At 46.4% G+C, this 17222-nt stretch overlaps 1 protein-coding gene across 2 annotated transcripts in view; it reads right to left on the reverse strand.

The window, feature by feature from the left end:
- LOC139464206 (sodium- and chloride-dependent GABA transporter 1-like) overlaps window positions 1–17222 on the reverse strand; it is a 53209-nt gene that overhangs the window by 13089 nt on the left and 22898 nt on the right. For both annotated transcript variants that reach the window (XM_071245728.1, XM_071245727.1), the window contains 4 exons: window positions 16435–16567; window positions 3240–3374; window positions 1886–1989; window positions 1141–1265 (listed from right to left, as the gene is read on the reverse strand). In XM_071245728.1, the coding sequence (XP_071101829.1) occupies window positions 1141–1265; window positions 1886–1989; window positions 3240–3374; window positions 16435–16567 (497 nt within the window). The remainder of the gene's footprint in view (window positions 1–1140; window positions 1266–1885; window positions 1990–3239; window positions 3375–16434; window positions 16568–17222) is intronic.

Raw genomic sequence — 17222 nt, forward strand, 5'->3', positions numbered from 1 at the left:
AGTTTTAGGTCTTTCTGATCTTGGATCATCTTCGAGGCTCCCTCCCTTGCCCCCTGGAACTCTGCTGCCCACCGCCTAACAGTGGGGAAGGAAAGAGCGTTCCCCCCTAGCGTTTACACCATGTCCGCATCATGACGGCTGGAGTCAGCCCTTTCAGTTGGATATACATGCACTTGTTAACAGCTTGGTGTCCAATTTTGTCCATTTTCATCAACAGAAATATGCTACCACGTTGTTTGTTTTACATGTAGCCTGTGGGCATGGGGCGTAGTGTACTTAATACAGGCAGACTGTTAATAATGTACTTATACGTCCTTCCTAGTTAGACCCATAACGTTTTAGCCAGTCCTCGTACATTTGGTAATAACGTGTGTTGCATCAAGCAGATGACACACATTCAGCGATGTCCCGGCTGTGAAATGATCTCCTTTTGATGTCGAGCATCAAAAGACTATTCATACCGGTAGCCATATTGGCCAGCGGATCCCCTTTGTGTCATCCTTTACGATAAGCAACATAAGACACCGGGGATCTACTCTGCCCCGAACTTCCCATGGAGGACTGTCAAGAGAAACGCATGTGACATTAACAGTATTTCTACACGTGGTCATGCTTCTGGGTACACAGTGAAACCTCGTTAATCCGGACCCCGATTATCCGGACACGCACCTTCCGGTTCATTACTGTTGGCAACGCTTACATGATACATCCAGACATGATTCGTAACCCTCATTAATCTGCAAATGTCTTGGATTTCAAATGAGCAGGTGGCTGTCCGGTTGAACGGGTTTCACACTAGATATATATACATCCAAGATTTTCTCTAAACACTAGAGTGTAGGAAATGTGCATGCAATGTAACGCTTACATGAATATGACAATGGGGTTACACGACGTAATGTTACCTTTCTAAGTATACCTACCTTTTCCCGCTGTATCGAGTGGGCGTTCAGCGGCTACAGGGAGTGAGCATATTGGCCGGACCCACGGATCATCCTGCTTTCCCTTGGATGTCCTTACAACTCTTTATTCACCCTTATTCTGAAATTACTTATATAATAACCTTTTATGCTTTGAGAGCGTGTGCACAGCACATTATTTTCTTTTATTCACATCACAATAACACATTGTATAGCGTACCTGATGACTGGAAGTCCTCCACGGTCAGGCCCCGCTGGTGGGCTACGTGGCCGATAATCGCAAACACGGAGAAGCCGACGTAGATGCAACTGACGGCGTCCACGAGGCACATTACTATGGAGTCCCTAGAAAAACATGGTAGACATTCTGTACAAGTTCTGTAAAGCTCTGTACAAGTTCTGTTCAAGCTACGTACACGTTCTGTGCGCGTTCCGTAAAGCTCTGTACAAGTTCTGTACACGTTCCGTACAAGCTCTGTGCACGTTCTGTACAAGCTCTGTACAAGTTCTGTACACGTGCGTACACGTTCTGTACAAACTCTGTACAAGCTATATGTAGGTTTTGTTGAAAGATGTGTATAAACATGAGTGAGAGTAATATTCTCAGCAATACCCACCCACCCCCCCCCCCCCCCCCCCCCCCCCACCCACCCACACACACACACACACACACCCTCCCTGCTCGCCATGCCCCGCCCACATAACAAGTTGTCATCAAGATGAGCATAAATCCTATGCCCGCCTATCAACTGACTTGTTGCCAAAGAACTATTACCGAGTGAGGTGGAATTTTTTCCCCAATATTCTAACACGGCGGGGGGTCATCATTACTGGTCTGAATACAGTGTACATACGCTGAACGCTGAAACCACCACGACCAACCCGAATTAACGAATCATAAGTAGCGTTCTGAAGGAGAAGCGTCCGGTTAAACATGTTTCAGTGTATACGAAGTGTTACCGTACCTGAGGCAGTTATTGTTAAATTTGTTGTGGCCTGACATCGTTATGATACAGCCCATGCCAATTCCCATTGAAAATAGGGAATATGCACAGGCCTCCAGCCAGACCTACAGGGGCAATAGACAACAGTGACACATTAACACAGATTACATCTTCATTAATATAAACTGAGGAGCAAACGAAACTATACCGATCACTTGATTTTATTTTCAACTGAAATATTGTAAGTTAGTTATATTGTTCCAAACACTGAACTGTACTGGCGCTTCATCTGCACTCACACAAAACTTCTACATGGTCTTATCTTTAAAATGTAATTTGATTACAAAAAAATGAATATAATAAATTCAAATAATCCACAACTGGTGATGGGCATCTCAGACATCTTGAAAAATCAATACAGTTCCACCATTCCACACATGATCCGGGTCACGTGGTTGCAAATTCATTTCTTACCCCAGTCTGCAATGAACACAGCCACAAATTACATTTCCCGAAACTGTTGCAGGAATGAGTGATGACTGAATAGGCTTTATTCAATTTAACAACAAATTTAACGACTTTATATATAAAACCCCTAACTCGGTATACTTTCCTTTGCCCATCAGTGTATTTAACATCACCAACACTCTACCTCCTTGTGTGTTTACATCTATGATCTGCGGATGTTTTGTTTAGTAGAGTTGTCTATTGTTTGAATCCCACACTCAGCAATATTCCAGCTGTGAGATGGCGATCTGTAAATAACCCAGTCTGCACCAGACAGTCCAGTGATTGGTATCATGAAAATCGATCCACCCATGTGGGATACGATGGAATGCATCAATCGCATCACCCAGCCTGTCTGGTGCCCATCTCCTTAGCAGGGATCCTTCCGGGCTCCTTTGGTTGGTTGTTTTTTTAACGCCGCACTCAGCAATATCCCAGACATATGACGGCTGTCTGTAAATAAGGGAGTCTGGACCAGACAATCCAGTGCTTGACATCATGAGCATCGCTCCACGCAATTGGGATACGATGACATGCATCAACCAAGTCAGGGAGCCTGACCACCTGATCCCGTTAGTCGCCTCTCACAAAAAGCTAAGTCGCCTTTTACGACATGAATGAGTTGTTGAAGACCTATTCTACCCCGGATCTTCACGTGTCATTAATTTGGTTATAGAAATGCAGGCATGACACACATGTATACAGTTTAGGTTGTGTATATGTTCATATAAATTGATGATAAATCATTCTTGATGCATTCTTTTCCGTCTCAAAGAGAAGACCTCTACAGCTTAAAATGAACCGCTTCAATTACTGTTACTTGTTTTAGTTAATGATAGTTGATACGAAATGTGGATTCTAGTTTTACTCTTGGGTATAATAGCTTCTCGAAGTCGGGATATATATAATAATAGATCCCCTCAGCTGATCCAGGAAGAAGGCATCCCCGGATGAGGAAAACGGTGTTCAGTATGTAGGGGACGCTGACAGTGATGTACACAATCTGCAAAGAAAAGAGATGACACAGATATCCTACATGTAGTTAGCTTTCAAAAACAAGCCATTTTATTAAGCGAGACAAGTGAGATGGGGCCCAACTATTTTGAACAGTATTTACATTGTATCAGGGCGTGTCAGCTTGATGTGGGAGAATATCAGTAATATCACAGTGTGTCAGCTTGATGTGGGAGAATATCAGTAATATCACGGTGTGTCAGCTTGATGTGGGAGAATATCAGTAATATCACGGCGTGTCAGCTTGATGTGTGAGAATATCAGTAATATCACGGCGTGTCAGCTTGATGTGTGAGAATATCAGTAATATCACAGTGTGTCAGCTTGTTGTGGGAGAATATCAGTAATATCACGGTGTGTCAGCTTGATGTGGGAGAATATCAGTAATATCACAGTGTGTCAGCTTGATGTGGGAGAATATCAGTAATATCACAGTGTGTCAGCTTGTTGTGGGAGAATATCAGTAATATCACGGCGTGTCAGCTTGATGTGGGAGAATATCAGTAATATCACAGTGTGTCAGCTTGTTGTGGGAGAATATCAGTAATATCACGGTGTGTCAGCTTGATGTGGGAGAATATCAGTAATATCACGGTGTGTCAGCTTGATGTGGGAGAATATCAGTAATATCACGGCGTGTCAGCTTGTTGTGGGAGAATATCAGTAATATCACGGCGTGTCAGCTTGATGTGGGAGAATATCAGTAATATCACAGTGTGTCAGCTTGTTGTGGGAGAATATCAGTAATATCACGGTGTGTCAGCTTGATGTGGGAGAATATCAGTAATATCACGGTGTGTCAGCTTGTTGTGGGAGAATATCAGTAATATCACGGTGTGTCAGCTTGATGTGGGATAATATCAGTAATATCACGGTGTGTCAGCTTGATGTGGGAGAATATCAGTAATATCACAGTGTGTCAGCTTGATGTGGGTGAATATCAGTAATATCACGGTGTGTCAGCTTGATGTGGGAGAATATCAGTAATATCACGGTGTGTCAGCTTGATGAGGGAGAATATCAGTAATATCACGGTTGTCAGCTTGATGTGGGAGTATTTCAGTTATATCGGGGCGTATCAGCTTGATGTGGGAGGAAAGTGATGCAGGTCTCAGACATTTAAATTACCGCTTTAGTGAAACCCACGAGCACAGGCACTGTGCTGACAACACTAGAAACATAAACAAGACGAACTCACGACCAATGGTTTCTGGCACGCCCATGAGACGCAACTCTGCGCTACGATTGTGTCACCCGCGGCACCCCTTTTCCTTCAAGCAACCGAAAGCAATATATCGGTTGATCAAATATATTCCTACATTAAACTGTAAAATCCTTCAGGATGCGGAGATGTGGAGGACGCCTCCATCAAGTGAATTCCTAGCATGCTCCTCACCTATGCCCTTTGTCAAGAAAAGGTCAGTGTCTGAATGACCGTATGTGCTGGTCTGAGCAGAAGGTTGCACGGGTCGGATGATCGTTGACTTGACCCAAAATATCGGGCATGGTACTTGATGTGCATTTACTGAGACCTCGTTACCAACCAGAGTATACCGTCGTCTTAATCCTCATATCTAATTATCAAAACACAACAACATAATAACGTTTGGGTCGCCTCAGTCGCAGTATACCAGCTACATCACGACCAACTGTACGTCACGGAGACCAAGCATACCGGTGACTGAAACAATGAGCACGTCACACAGGAGTCGCCACAGTCGCAATATACCAGCTACATCACGACAAACTGTACGTCACGGAGACCAAGCATACCGGTGACTGAAACAATGAAGCCTTCTCTAACGGCCTACTTGGGACCTAACTCGGACACCCAACCCACTATGTCTCCTGCTACTACTACTGCTTGCTGGGGACCTAACTCAGACACCCGACCCACTATGTCTCCTGTTACAACTACTGGGGACCTAACTCGGACACCCAACCCACTATGTCTCCTGTTACCACTACTGCTTGCTGGGGACCTAACTCGGACACCCGACCCACTATGTCTCCTGCTACTACTACTGCTTGCTGGGGACCTAACTCGGACACCCGACCCACTATGTCGCCTGTTACAACTACTGCTTGCTGGGGACCTAATTCGGACACCCGACCCACTATGTCTCCTGTTCCTACTACTGCTTGCTGGGGACCTAACTCAGACACCCGACCCACTATGTCGCCTGTTACTACTACTGCTTCCTGGGGACCTAACTCAGACACCCGACCCACTATGTCTCCTGTTACTACTACTGCTTGCTGGGGACCTAACTCGGACACCCGACCCACAATGTCGCCTGTTACTACTACTGGGGACCAAACTCGGACACCCGACCCACTATGTCTCCTGCTACTACTACTGCTTGCTGGGGACCTAACTCAGACACCCGACCCACTATGTCGCCTGTTACTACTACTGGGGACCTAACTCAGACACCCGACCCACTATGTCTCCTGTTACAACTACTGCTTCCTGGGGACCTAACTCGGACTCCCGACCCATTATGTCTCCTGAGTAGTTAAGTACCTCGGTCTAGAACCCCCTCAGGATTCTGGAACCACTCAGGATTCTGGAACCAAGATGGCGGCACATCCTCTGTGACGTCACTTCCGGTCACGTGACCTGCGCAGTGCATGATGGGACTCTGCGCGTGCGCCTCCAAGATGGCGTCGCTTCCGTTTCCGGTGGCGAGCGCCTCCAAGAGGGCGTCGCTTCCGTGTCCGGTGGCGTGCGCCTCCAAGAGGGCGGCACTTCCGTGTCCGGTGGCGAGCGCCTCCAAGATGGCGGCACGTCCGTGTCCGGTGTCGTGCGCCTCCAAGATGGCGTCGCCTCCGTTTCCGGGGAGGAGGGGAAAACCCGGAGAAGCGCACGTCAAAGGTGAACGGGATCGACATGGAAAGAAGCGCGTCAAACATCTTTTGTTGTAGTTGTTGTTGTTCTAAACATAGACGTGGTGAAGGCAGGGAGGAGGTGGGAGGGGAGTCAGGTTCTTTGTTTTGTTTTGTTTTGTGGGTGTGTGGCGATTTCATGTGGAGATGATAGCTCACTGAGACGAGCTTATCATACACAGTCGACGACTCTGCCACTTTGTTGCTAGGTTGACGTCATATCGGCGAAGGATCTTGCAACAACATTTCACAAATCATGTCATCGGGTATGGTGATGTGTTTGTCAACTTTGAGGTGTAAGGTTTCGTTCCACAAGGCGACCGTGTATTGTAGCCACTATGAAAGCCGTTCGTCCAAGTTAAAAGTCGGTGAGTGGCGAATTTAAAGGTGCTAAAGGTGTTGGCTGAATTCTAAAGGTGAAATGACAGGCACAGACATGAACGTGATGTAAGTATATGCCTACGTACTGTCATTCGTGTCTCCATGCAAACAGGGTGCCACGCGTGTCGACAAAAAGACGTTGACGTTGATCCATGGGGTGATTATTACTATGAATTATACCGAGGAGTTGGCTCTCGTGTAGGTTGACATGTGTACTGTTACGCGTGTCTTCATGTACACGTCATGTACTTCGTGTTGCCATGCAAACGCGGTGACACGCGTGACTACAAACACATGTTTATCCTTAGGTTGATGACGTTGTCATTCGTTCATTTATGCCGAGGTGCTGGCACTCGTGTAGGTTGGCATGCGTACTGTCACGCGTGTCTTCATGTACGCGTACTGTCATTCGTGTCTCCATGCAAGCATGGTGCCACGCGTGACGACAAACACACGTTTATCCATAGGATGATGACGTTGTCACTCGATCGTTCATTTATACCGAGGTGCTAGCACTCGTGTATGTAGACATGCGTACTCTCACGCGTGTCTCCATGCACACGTGATGTACTTCATGTCTTCAAACACACATGGTGTACTACGTCTCTCCATGTAAACGTGATGTACTTCATGTCTTCATGCAGAACGTAGTGTCATGTGTGTGTCTTCAAACAGACGTTGATCCATAGGATTATGACGTTGTCACCCGTTTATTTATACCGAGGATCGAGTTGGCTCTCGTGTAGGTCTACATACGTTCTGTCACGTGTGTCTCCATGCAAACGTCATGAACTTCCTGTTACCATGCAAACGTGGTGTCACGCGTGACTACAAACATACGTTTATCCTTAGGATGATGACGTTGCCATTCGTTCATCCATGCCGAGGAGTTGGCACTCGTGTATGTCTACATATCTGTTACCATTTGTGTTTCCATGCAAACGTCATGTACTACGTGTTTCCATGCAAACGTGGTGTCATGCGTGACTACAAACAGACGTTTATCCATAGGATTATTATTTATACCGAGGAGTTGGCACTTGTGTATGTTTGCATGTGTACTGTCACGCGTGTCTGCAAACAGACGTGGTGTACTTCGTGTCTTCAAACACACATACTGTACTACGTTACCTCCATGTAAACGTGATGTACTTTATGTCTTCATGCAAAACGTAGTGTCATGTGTGTGTCTTCAAACAGACGTTGATCCATAGGATTATGACGTTGTCACTCGTTTATTTATACCGAGGAGTTGGCTCTCGTGTAGGTCTACATACGTACTGTCACGTGTGTCTCCATGCAAACGTCATGTACTTCATGTTACCATGCAAACGTGATGCCATGCGTGACTACAAACAGACGTTTATCCATAGGATTATTATTTATACCGAGGAGTTGGCACTTGTGTATGTTTGCATGTGTACTGTCACGCGTGTCTGCATACATACTGTACTACGTGCCTCCATGCAAACGTGATGTACCAAGTCTCTCCATGTAAACGTGGTGCCACGCGTGTCTTCAAACATTTATCCATAGGATGATGACGTTGTCACTCGCTCATCCCTGCTGAGGAGTTGGTACTCGTGTATGTCTACATATGTACTGTCACGCGTGTCTCCATTAAACGTAATGTACGTACTTCGTGTCTCCATGCAAACTTGGTGTCATGCGTGTCTCCATGCAAAACGTTGTGCCACGCGTGACTACAAACACGTTACTAGAAGTGTAGATCGATACACATGCGTGACGTTTGCTAACGTGATGTACTTCGTGTCGCGATGGGAAAGTAGCGTCACGCGTGTCTCCATGCAAACGTGGTGTCAACCATGTCTTCAAACAGACGTTAGTGATCGATAGACATACGTCGTGTTTGATTCCTGTCTCCAGGCAAACGTGATGCCACTCGTGTACACCACCATACATACATACATATTTATTTTATTTTATTTTGAGACGTACCATGGTGGTGTCACGCATAGACGTGTACCTCCTAGAGGACTGGGGAGGGTGTGGGTTCTTTGTTTCGAGTTGTTGTTTGGGTTGACAAAGCAAAGGATGAAAAGCGTTCTTTTGGGTGAGATGGGTGGCCCTGAAAAGGGCCGTTGGAAACAGACTGGAAACAAGCTGGACAAGGATTGTCTCCTTGATTACATTTCTTTCCTTGATCTCGATACTAGATAATAATACGGACCACCCCAACAGTCGGGTACGTCAATTCCGTGTTGAATAGTTCGTTGTAATGCTGCCATAGCCTCAGACTTGGTCTTAAACCAGTGTGGGCTCTGCGATAGGATCGTCTCCGATTCACCCCGTGGGTAGGCCACTATTGTCCACGAATAGACTTTCCTCCTTCGTTGGCATTGTTGACTGTTGGTCTGACACGTCAGACAGTTGCATCGAGGCGACATGGTTGATCTCTCCAGTGCTCGGTCTGTGACGGTGTGCGTGGCTTTGCTCTTGTTTTGTAGGAGAGGCACTGAAACCCTGCTTCCTGATTGGTCGAAAACGCAGCATGCTGATTGGTTCGTTCCGGCGCCTGGTCTCGGATCTTTTTTTCCAAACCGGAAATACCCTTGTGATGGATGTACAGTCAGTTTGTCTTACAGTGGTGTACATTCAGTCTTACAGGGTTGCATGGTCAATATTACATGGGGTGTACACTCTGCCTTACAGGGGTGTACACTCAGTCTTACAGTGGTGTACACTCAGTCTTACATGGGTAGACAGTCAATCTTACAGGGGTGTACAGTCACTCTAAAGGGTTGTACAGTTAGTCTTACAGGGTTGTACAATCAGTCTTACAGGGTTGTACAGTCAATATTACAGTGGTGTACACTTAGTCTTACAGGGATGTACACTCAGTCTTACAGTGGTGTACATTCAGTCTTACAGGGTTGTACACTTAGCCTGACAGGGTTGTGCACTCAGTCTTACAGGGTTGTACAGTCAGTCTTACGGGGTTGCATGGTCAATATTACATGGGGTGAACAGTCAGTCTTAAGGGTTGTACAGTCAATCTAAAGGAGTTGTACAGTCAGCCTTACTGTGGTGTACAGTTAGTCTTACAGTGATGTACACTCAGCCTTAAAGGGTGTACAGTCAGTCTTACAGGGTTGTAAAGTCAATCTTACAGTGGTGTACACTTAGTCTTACAGGGATGTACACTCAGTCTTACAGGGTTGTACAGTCAATCTTACAGTGGTGTACAGTCAGTCTTACAGGGTTGTACACTTAGCCTGACAGTGGTGTACACTCACTCTTACAGAGTTGTACAGTCAGTTTTACGGGGTTGTACGGCCAGTCTTACGGGGTTGTAAAATCATTCTTAAGGAAAGTACAGTCAGTCTTACAGAGTTTTACAGTCTGTCTTACAGGGCTGTACAGTCAATCTTAAGAACTTGTATAGTCAGTCTTACAGTGGTGTACAATCAGTGTTACAGTGGTGTACATTTAGTCTTACAGGGTTGTACACTCAGTCTTGCACATGAGTGTACATTCAGTCTTACAGAGTTGTGCAGTGAGTCTTAAGGGGTGTACAGTCAGTTGATGTAAGTTAATTCAATCGTACAAGGTTACCGACAGTATTACCCGAGCGTACTGTCAGTCGTACATCAGTGATCAATCAGTTTTATAATTATGTTGAAATCAATATGGATGTACAGTCAGCCTTACATGGGTGTACAGTCAGCCTGACAGGGATGTACAGTCAGTCTAACATGAGTGTACAGTCAGTCTTACAGAGTTGCACAGACAGTCTTGCATGGGTGTACAGTCAGTCTTACATGGATGTACAGTCAACCTTGTATGGTGTAAGTCAGTCTTAAGGGGTGTACAGTCAGTCTTACAGAGTTGTACAGTCAGCCATAAGGGATATACGTCTGTCTTACAGGGGTGTACAGTCAGTCTTACAGGGGTGTACACTCAGTCTTACCGACGTTCCGATTGGTCGGGTGAAAGGTCGTTCTGACGTGGCCGTAACTGGGATGTCCAGAGAGTTTTACCAATCAGTAGCGAAAACTAAGATTTGATTTAATGAGAGAGGGGTGCCCTCATTCGACATTGCCATACGTACTTCCTAACTGATAATGTAACAGTAAGGAATATTATCAGTTAGGAAGTACGTATGGCAATGTCGAATGAGGGCACCCCTCTCTCATTAATTGGTCGGGTGAAAGGTCGTTCTGACGTGGCCGTAACTGGGATGTCCAGAGAGTTTTACCAATCAGTAGCGAAAACTAAGATTTGATTTAATGAGAGAGGGGTGCCCTCATTCGACATTGCCATACGTACTTCCTAACTGATAATGTAACAGTAAGGAATATTATCAGTTAGGAAGTACGTATGGCAATGTCGAATGAGGGCACCCCTCTCTCATTAAATCAAATCTTAGTTTTCGCTACTGATTGGTAAAACTCTCTGGACATCCCAGTTACGGCCACGTCAGAACGACCTTTCACCCGACCAATCGGAACGTCGGTAAGACTGAGTGTACACCCCTGTAAGACTGACTGTACACCCCTGTAAGACAGACGTATATCCCTTATGGCTGACTGTACAACTCTGTAAGACTGACTGTACACCCCTTAAGACTGACTTACACCATACAAGGTTGACTGTACATCCATGTAAGACTGACTGTACACCCATGCAAGACTGTCTGTGCAACTCTGTAAGACTGACTGTACACTCATGTTAGACTGACTGTACATCCCTGTAAGGCTGACTGTACACCCATGTAAGGCTGACTGTACATCCATATTGATTTCAACATAATTATAAAACTGATTGATCATTGATGTACGACTGACAGTACGCTCGGGTAATACTGTCGGTAACCTTGTACGATTGAATTAACTTACATCAACTGACTGTACACCCCTTAAGACTCACTGCACAACTCTGTAAGACTGAATGTACACTCATGTGCAAGACTGAGTGTACAACCCTGTAAGACTAAATGTACACCACTGTAACACTGATTGTACACCACTGTAAGACTGACTATACAAGTTCTTAAGATTGACTGTACAGCCCTGTAAGACAGACTGTAAAACTCTGTAAGACTGACTGTACTTTCCTTAAGAATGATTTTACAACCCCGTAAGACTGGCCGTACAACCCCGTAAAACTGACTGTACAACTCTGTAAGAGTGAGTGTACACCACTGTCAGGCTAAGTGTACAACCCTGTAAGACTGACTGTACACCACTGTAAGATTGACTGTACAACCCTGTAAGACTGAGTGTACATCCCTGTAAGACTAAGTGTACACCACTGTAAGATTGACTTTACAACCCTGTAAGACTGACTGTACACCCTTTAAGGCTGAGTGTACATCACTGTAAGACTAACTGTACACCACAGTAAGGCTGACTGTACAACTCCTTTAGATTGACTGTACAACCCTTAAGACTGACTGTTCACCCCATGTAATATTGACCATGCAACCCCGTAAGACTGACTGTACAACCCTGTAAGACTGAGTGCACAACCCTGTCAGGCTAAGTGTACAACCCTGTAAGACTGAATGTACACCACTGTAAGACTGAGTGTACATCCCTGTAAGACTAAGTGTACACCACTGTAATATTGACTGTACAACCCTGTAAGACTGATTGTACAACCCTGTAAGACTAACTGTACAACCCTTTAGAGTGACTGTACACCCCTGTAAGATTGACTGTCTACCCATGTAAGACTGAGTGTACACCACTGTAAGACTGAGTGTACACCCCTGTAAGGCAGAGTGTACACCCCATGTAATATTGACCATGCAACCCTGTAAGACTGAATGTACACCACTGTAAGACAAACTGACTGTACATCCATCACAAGGGTATTTCCGGTTTGGAAAAAAAGATCCGAGACCAGGCGCCGGAACGAACCAATCAGCATGCTGCGTTTTCGACCAATCAGGAAGCAGGGTTTCAGTGCCTCTCCTACAAAACAAGAGCGAAGCCACGCACACCGTCACAGTCCGAGCACTGGAGAGATCAACCATGTCGCCTCGATGCAACTGTCTGACGTGTCAGACCAACAGTCAACAATGCCAACGAAGGAGGAAAGTCTATTCGTGGACAATAGTGGCCTACCCACGGGGTGAATCGGAGACGATCCTATCGCAGAGCCCACACTGGTTTAAGACCAAGTCTGAGGCTATGGCAGCATTACAACGAACTATTCAACACGGAATTGACGTACCCGACTGTTGGGGTGGTCCGTATTATTATCTAGTATCGAGATCAAGGAAAGAAATGTAATCAAGGAGACAATCCTTGTCCAGCTTGTTTCCAGTCTGTTTCCAACGGCCCTTTTCAGGGCCACCCATCTCACCCAAAAGAACGCTTTTCATCCTTTGCTTTGTCAACCCAAACAACAACTCGAAACAAAGAACCCACACCCTCCCCAGTCCTCTAGGAGGTACACGTCTATGCGTGACACCACCATGGTACGTCTCAAAATAAAATAAAATAAATATGTATGTATGTATGGTGGTGTACACGAGTGGCATCACGTTTGCCTGGAGACAGGAATCAAACACCACGTATGTCTATCGATCACTAACGTCTGTTTGAAGACATGGTTGACACCACGTTTGCATGGAGACACGCGTGACGCTACTTTCCCATCGCGACACGAAGTACATCACGTTAGCAAACGTCACGCATGTGTATCGATCTACACTTCTAGTAACGTGTTTGTAGTCACGCGTGGCACAACGTTTTGCATGGAGACACGCATGACACCAAGTTTGCATGGAGACACGAAGTACGTACATTACGTTTAATGGAGACACGCGTGACAGTACATATGTAGACATACACGAGTACCAACTCCTCAGCAGGGATGAGCGAGTGACAACGTCATCATCCTATGGATAAATGTTTGAAGACACGCGTGGCACCACGTTTACATGGAGAGACTTGGTACATCACGTTTGCATGGAGGCACGTAGTACAGTATGTATGCAGACACGCGTGACAGTACACATGCAAACATACACAAGTGCCAACTCCTCGGTATAAATAATAATCCTATGGATAAACGTCTGTTTGTAGTCACGCATGGCATCACGTTTGCATGGTAACATGAAGTACATGACGTTTGCATGGAGACACACGTGACAGTACGTATGTAGACCTACACGAGAGCCAACTCCTCGGTATAAATAAACGAGTGACAACGTCATAATCCTATGGATCAACGTCTGTTTGAAGACACACACATGACACTACGTTTTGCATGAAGACATAAAGTACATCACGTTTACATGGAGGTAACGTAGTACAGTATGTGTGTTTGAAGACACGAAGTACACCACGTCTGTTTGCAGACACGCGTGACAGTACACATGCAAACATACACAAGTGCCAACTCCTCGGTATAAATAATAATCCTATGGATAAACGTCTGTTTGTAGTCACGCATGACACCACGTTTGCATGGAAACACGTAGTACATGACGTTTGCATGGAAACACAAATGGTAACAGATATGTAGACATACACGAGTGCCAACTCCTCGGCATGGATGAACGAATGGCAACGTCATCATCCTAAGGATAAACGTATGTTTGTAGTCACGCGTGACACCACGTTTGCATGGTAACAGGAAGTTCATGACGTTTGCATGGAGACACACGTGACAGAACGTATGTAGACCTACACGAGAGCCAACTCGATCCTCGGTATAAATAAACGGGTGACAACGTCATAATCCTATGGATCAACGTCTGTTTGAAGACACACACATGACACTACGTTCTGCATGAAGACATGAAGTACATCACGTTTACATGGAGAGACGTAGTACACCATGTGTGTTTGAAGACATGAAGTACATCACGTGTGCATGGAGACACGCGTGAGAGTACGCATGTCTACATACAAGAGTGCTAGCACCTCGGTATAAATGAACGATCGAGTGACAACGTCATCATCCTATGGATAAACGTGTGTTTGTCGTCACGCGTGGCACCATGCTTGCATGGAGACACGAATGACAGTACGCGTACATGAAGACACGCGTGACAGTACGCATGCCAACCTACACGAGTGCCAGCACCTCGGCATAAATGAACGAATGACAACGTCATCAACCTAAGGATAAACATGTGTTTGTAGTCACGCGTGTCACCGCGTTTGCATGGCAACACGAAGTACATGACGTGTACATGAAGACACGCGTAACAGTACACATGTCAACCTACACGAGAGCCAACTCCTCGGTATAATTCATAGTAATAATCACCCCATGGATCAACGTCAACGTCTTTTTGTCGACACGCGTGGCACCCTGTTTGCATGGAGACACGAATGACAGTACGTAGGCATATACTTACATCACGTTCATGTCTGTGCCTGTCATTTCACCTTTAGAATTCAGCCAACACCTTTAGCACCTTTAAATTCGCCACTCACCGACTTTTAACTTGGACGAACGGCTTTCATAGTGGCTACAATACACGGTCGCCTTGTGGAACGAAACCTTACACCTCAAAGTTGACAAACACATCACCATACCCGATGACATGATTTGTGAAATGTTGTTGCAAGATCCTTCGCCGATATGACGTCAACCTAGCAACAAAGTGGCACAGTCGTCGACTGTGTATGATAAGCTCGTCTCAGTGAGCTATCATCTCCACATGAAATCGCCACACACCCACAAAACAAAACAAAACAAAGAACCTGACTCCCCTCCCACCTCCTCCCTGCCTTCACCACGTCTATGTTTAGAACAACAACAACTACAACAAAAGATGTTTGACGCGCTTCTTTCCATGTCGATCCCGTTCACCTTTGACGTGCGCTTCTCCGGGTTTTCCCCTCCTCCCCGGAAACGGAGGCGACGCCATCTTGGAGGCGCACGACACCGGACACGGACGTGCCGCCATCTTGGAGGCGCTCGCCACCGGACACGGAAGTGCCGCCCTCTTGGAGGCGCACGCCACCGGACACGGAAGCGACGCCCTCTTGGAGGCGCACGCCACCGGAAACGGAAGCGACGCCATCTTGGAGGCGCACGCGCAGAGTCCCATCATGCACTGCGCAGGTCACGTGACCGGAAGTGACGTCACAGAGGATGTGCCGCCATCTTGGTTCCAGAATCCTGAGTGGTTCCAGAATCCTGAGGGGGTTCTAGACCGAGGTACTTAACTACTCTCCTGGTACAACTACTGCTTCCTGGGGACCTAACTCAGACACCCGACCCACTATGTCTCCTGTTACAACTACTGCTTCCTGGGGACCTAACTCAGACACCCGACCCACTATGTCTCCTGTTACAACTACTGCTTCCTGGGGACCTAACTCGGACACCCGACCCACTATGTCTCCTGGTACAACTACTGCTTCCTGGGGACCTAACTCAGACACCCGACCCACTATGTCTCCTGTTACAACTACTGCTTCCTGGGGACCTAACTCAGACACCCGACCCACTATGTCTCCTGTTACAACTACTGCTTCCTGGGGACCTAACTCGGACACCCGACCCACTATGTCTCCTGTTACAACTACTGCTTCCTGGGGACCTAACTCGGACACCCGACCCACTATGTCTCCTGTTACAACTATTGCTTCCTGGGGACCTATAGTCTAACCCGGAATCCCCACAAGTTCCCAATGTAGTCGCCTCTTACGAATGTTGGTGTTCATAGATTATACCCCAGGTCTCCGTGGTGGTGATGGGTTGGGGCCTGGGTTGGGGTGTGGGTGGGTCGGTGGGTGGGGTGTTGGTTTAGGGGTGGGGAGGGGGTACATGTATGACGGACTCACCTTCCCCGACACTTTGATCCCCCACAAGACGCTGAAAAAGGCTGCAACGATGGCGACTGCGAGGAAGCCGGCTAATGGCCACCGGATACCGCCGAGGTGGTCTAGCCCGCTCGTTATCTCCAGCACCTTGTATCTGTGTAAAGAATAGTGAACCAATAGTGTGGCATAGTCTAACCCGGAACCGAGTCAACATTAGATGATGTATCAATAACTCCTCCAGTCCTCAGTGAGGAGTGAGTGAGTATGGTTTTACTCCCCTTTAGCAATATTCCAGCAATATGAAGGCGGGGGACACCTGAAATGGGCTTCACACATTGTACTCATGTGAGAAATCGAACCCGTGTATTCGGCGTGACGAGCGAACACTTTAACCACTAGGCTACCTACCCCACCGCCCCGTTCCTCTGTGGGGAACGTCTACACATAGACAAATAACACTACAAAGGATGTCCTCCCGCCGAGGATGGATGCTGCTGAAGCTGCAACCAACTTACATGGTTCGTGCGGGATCAGAAGTACTCGTGTAAAGACTGGTAAAGTAATCAGGTTTTCAACGTCTTTGACAGAAAGGGGGTGGTTGAAGTAGCAATGCAGTGGTGGATCAGGTGGACCAGGTGGACCAGGGGCATCATACCCACGAAATAAAACCCGTATGCTTGGGGCATCAAATAGGTAATGCACACGATTGAGTTTAAAGTATGAATACCATTCTCACAAACAACACTAAAAAGCGACATATCACAACATACGTGTGTTTGTGTGTGTGTGTGTGTATGTGTGTGTGTGCG

This window comes from Haliotis cracherodii, unplaced genomic scaffold (genome assembly GCF_022045235.1).
Source record: "Haliotis cracherodii isolate W230 unplaced genomic scaffold, xgHalCrac1.p SCAF_17, whole genome shotgun sequence".
Taxonomy (NCBI): domain Eukaryota; kingdom Metazoa; phylum Mollusca; class Gastropoda; order Lepetellida; family Haliotidae; genus Haliotis; species Haliotis cracherodii.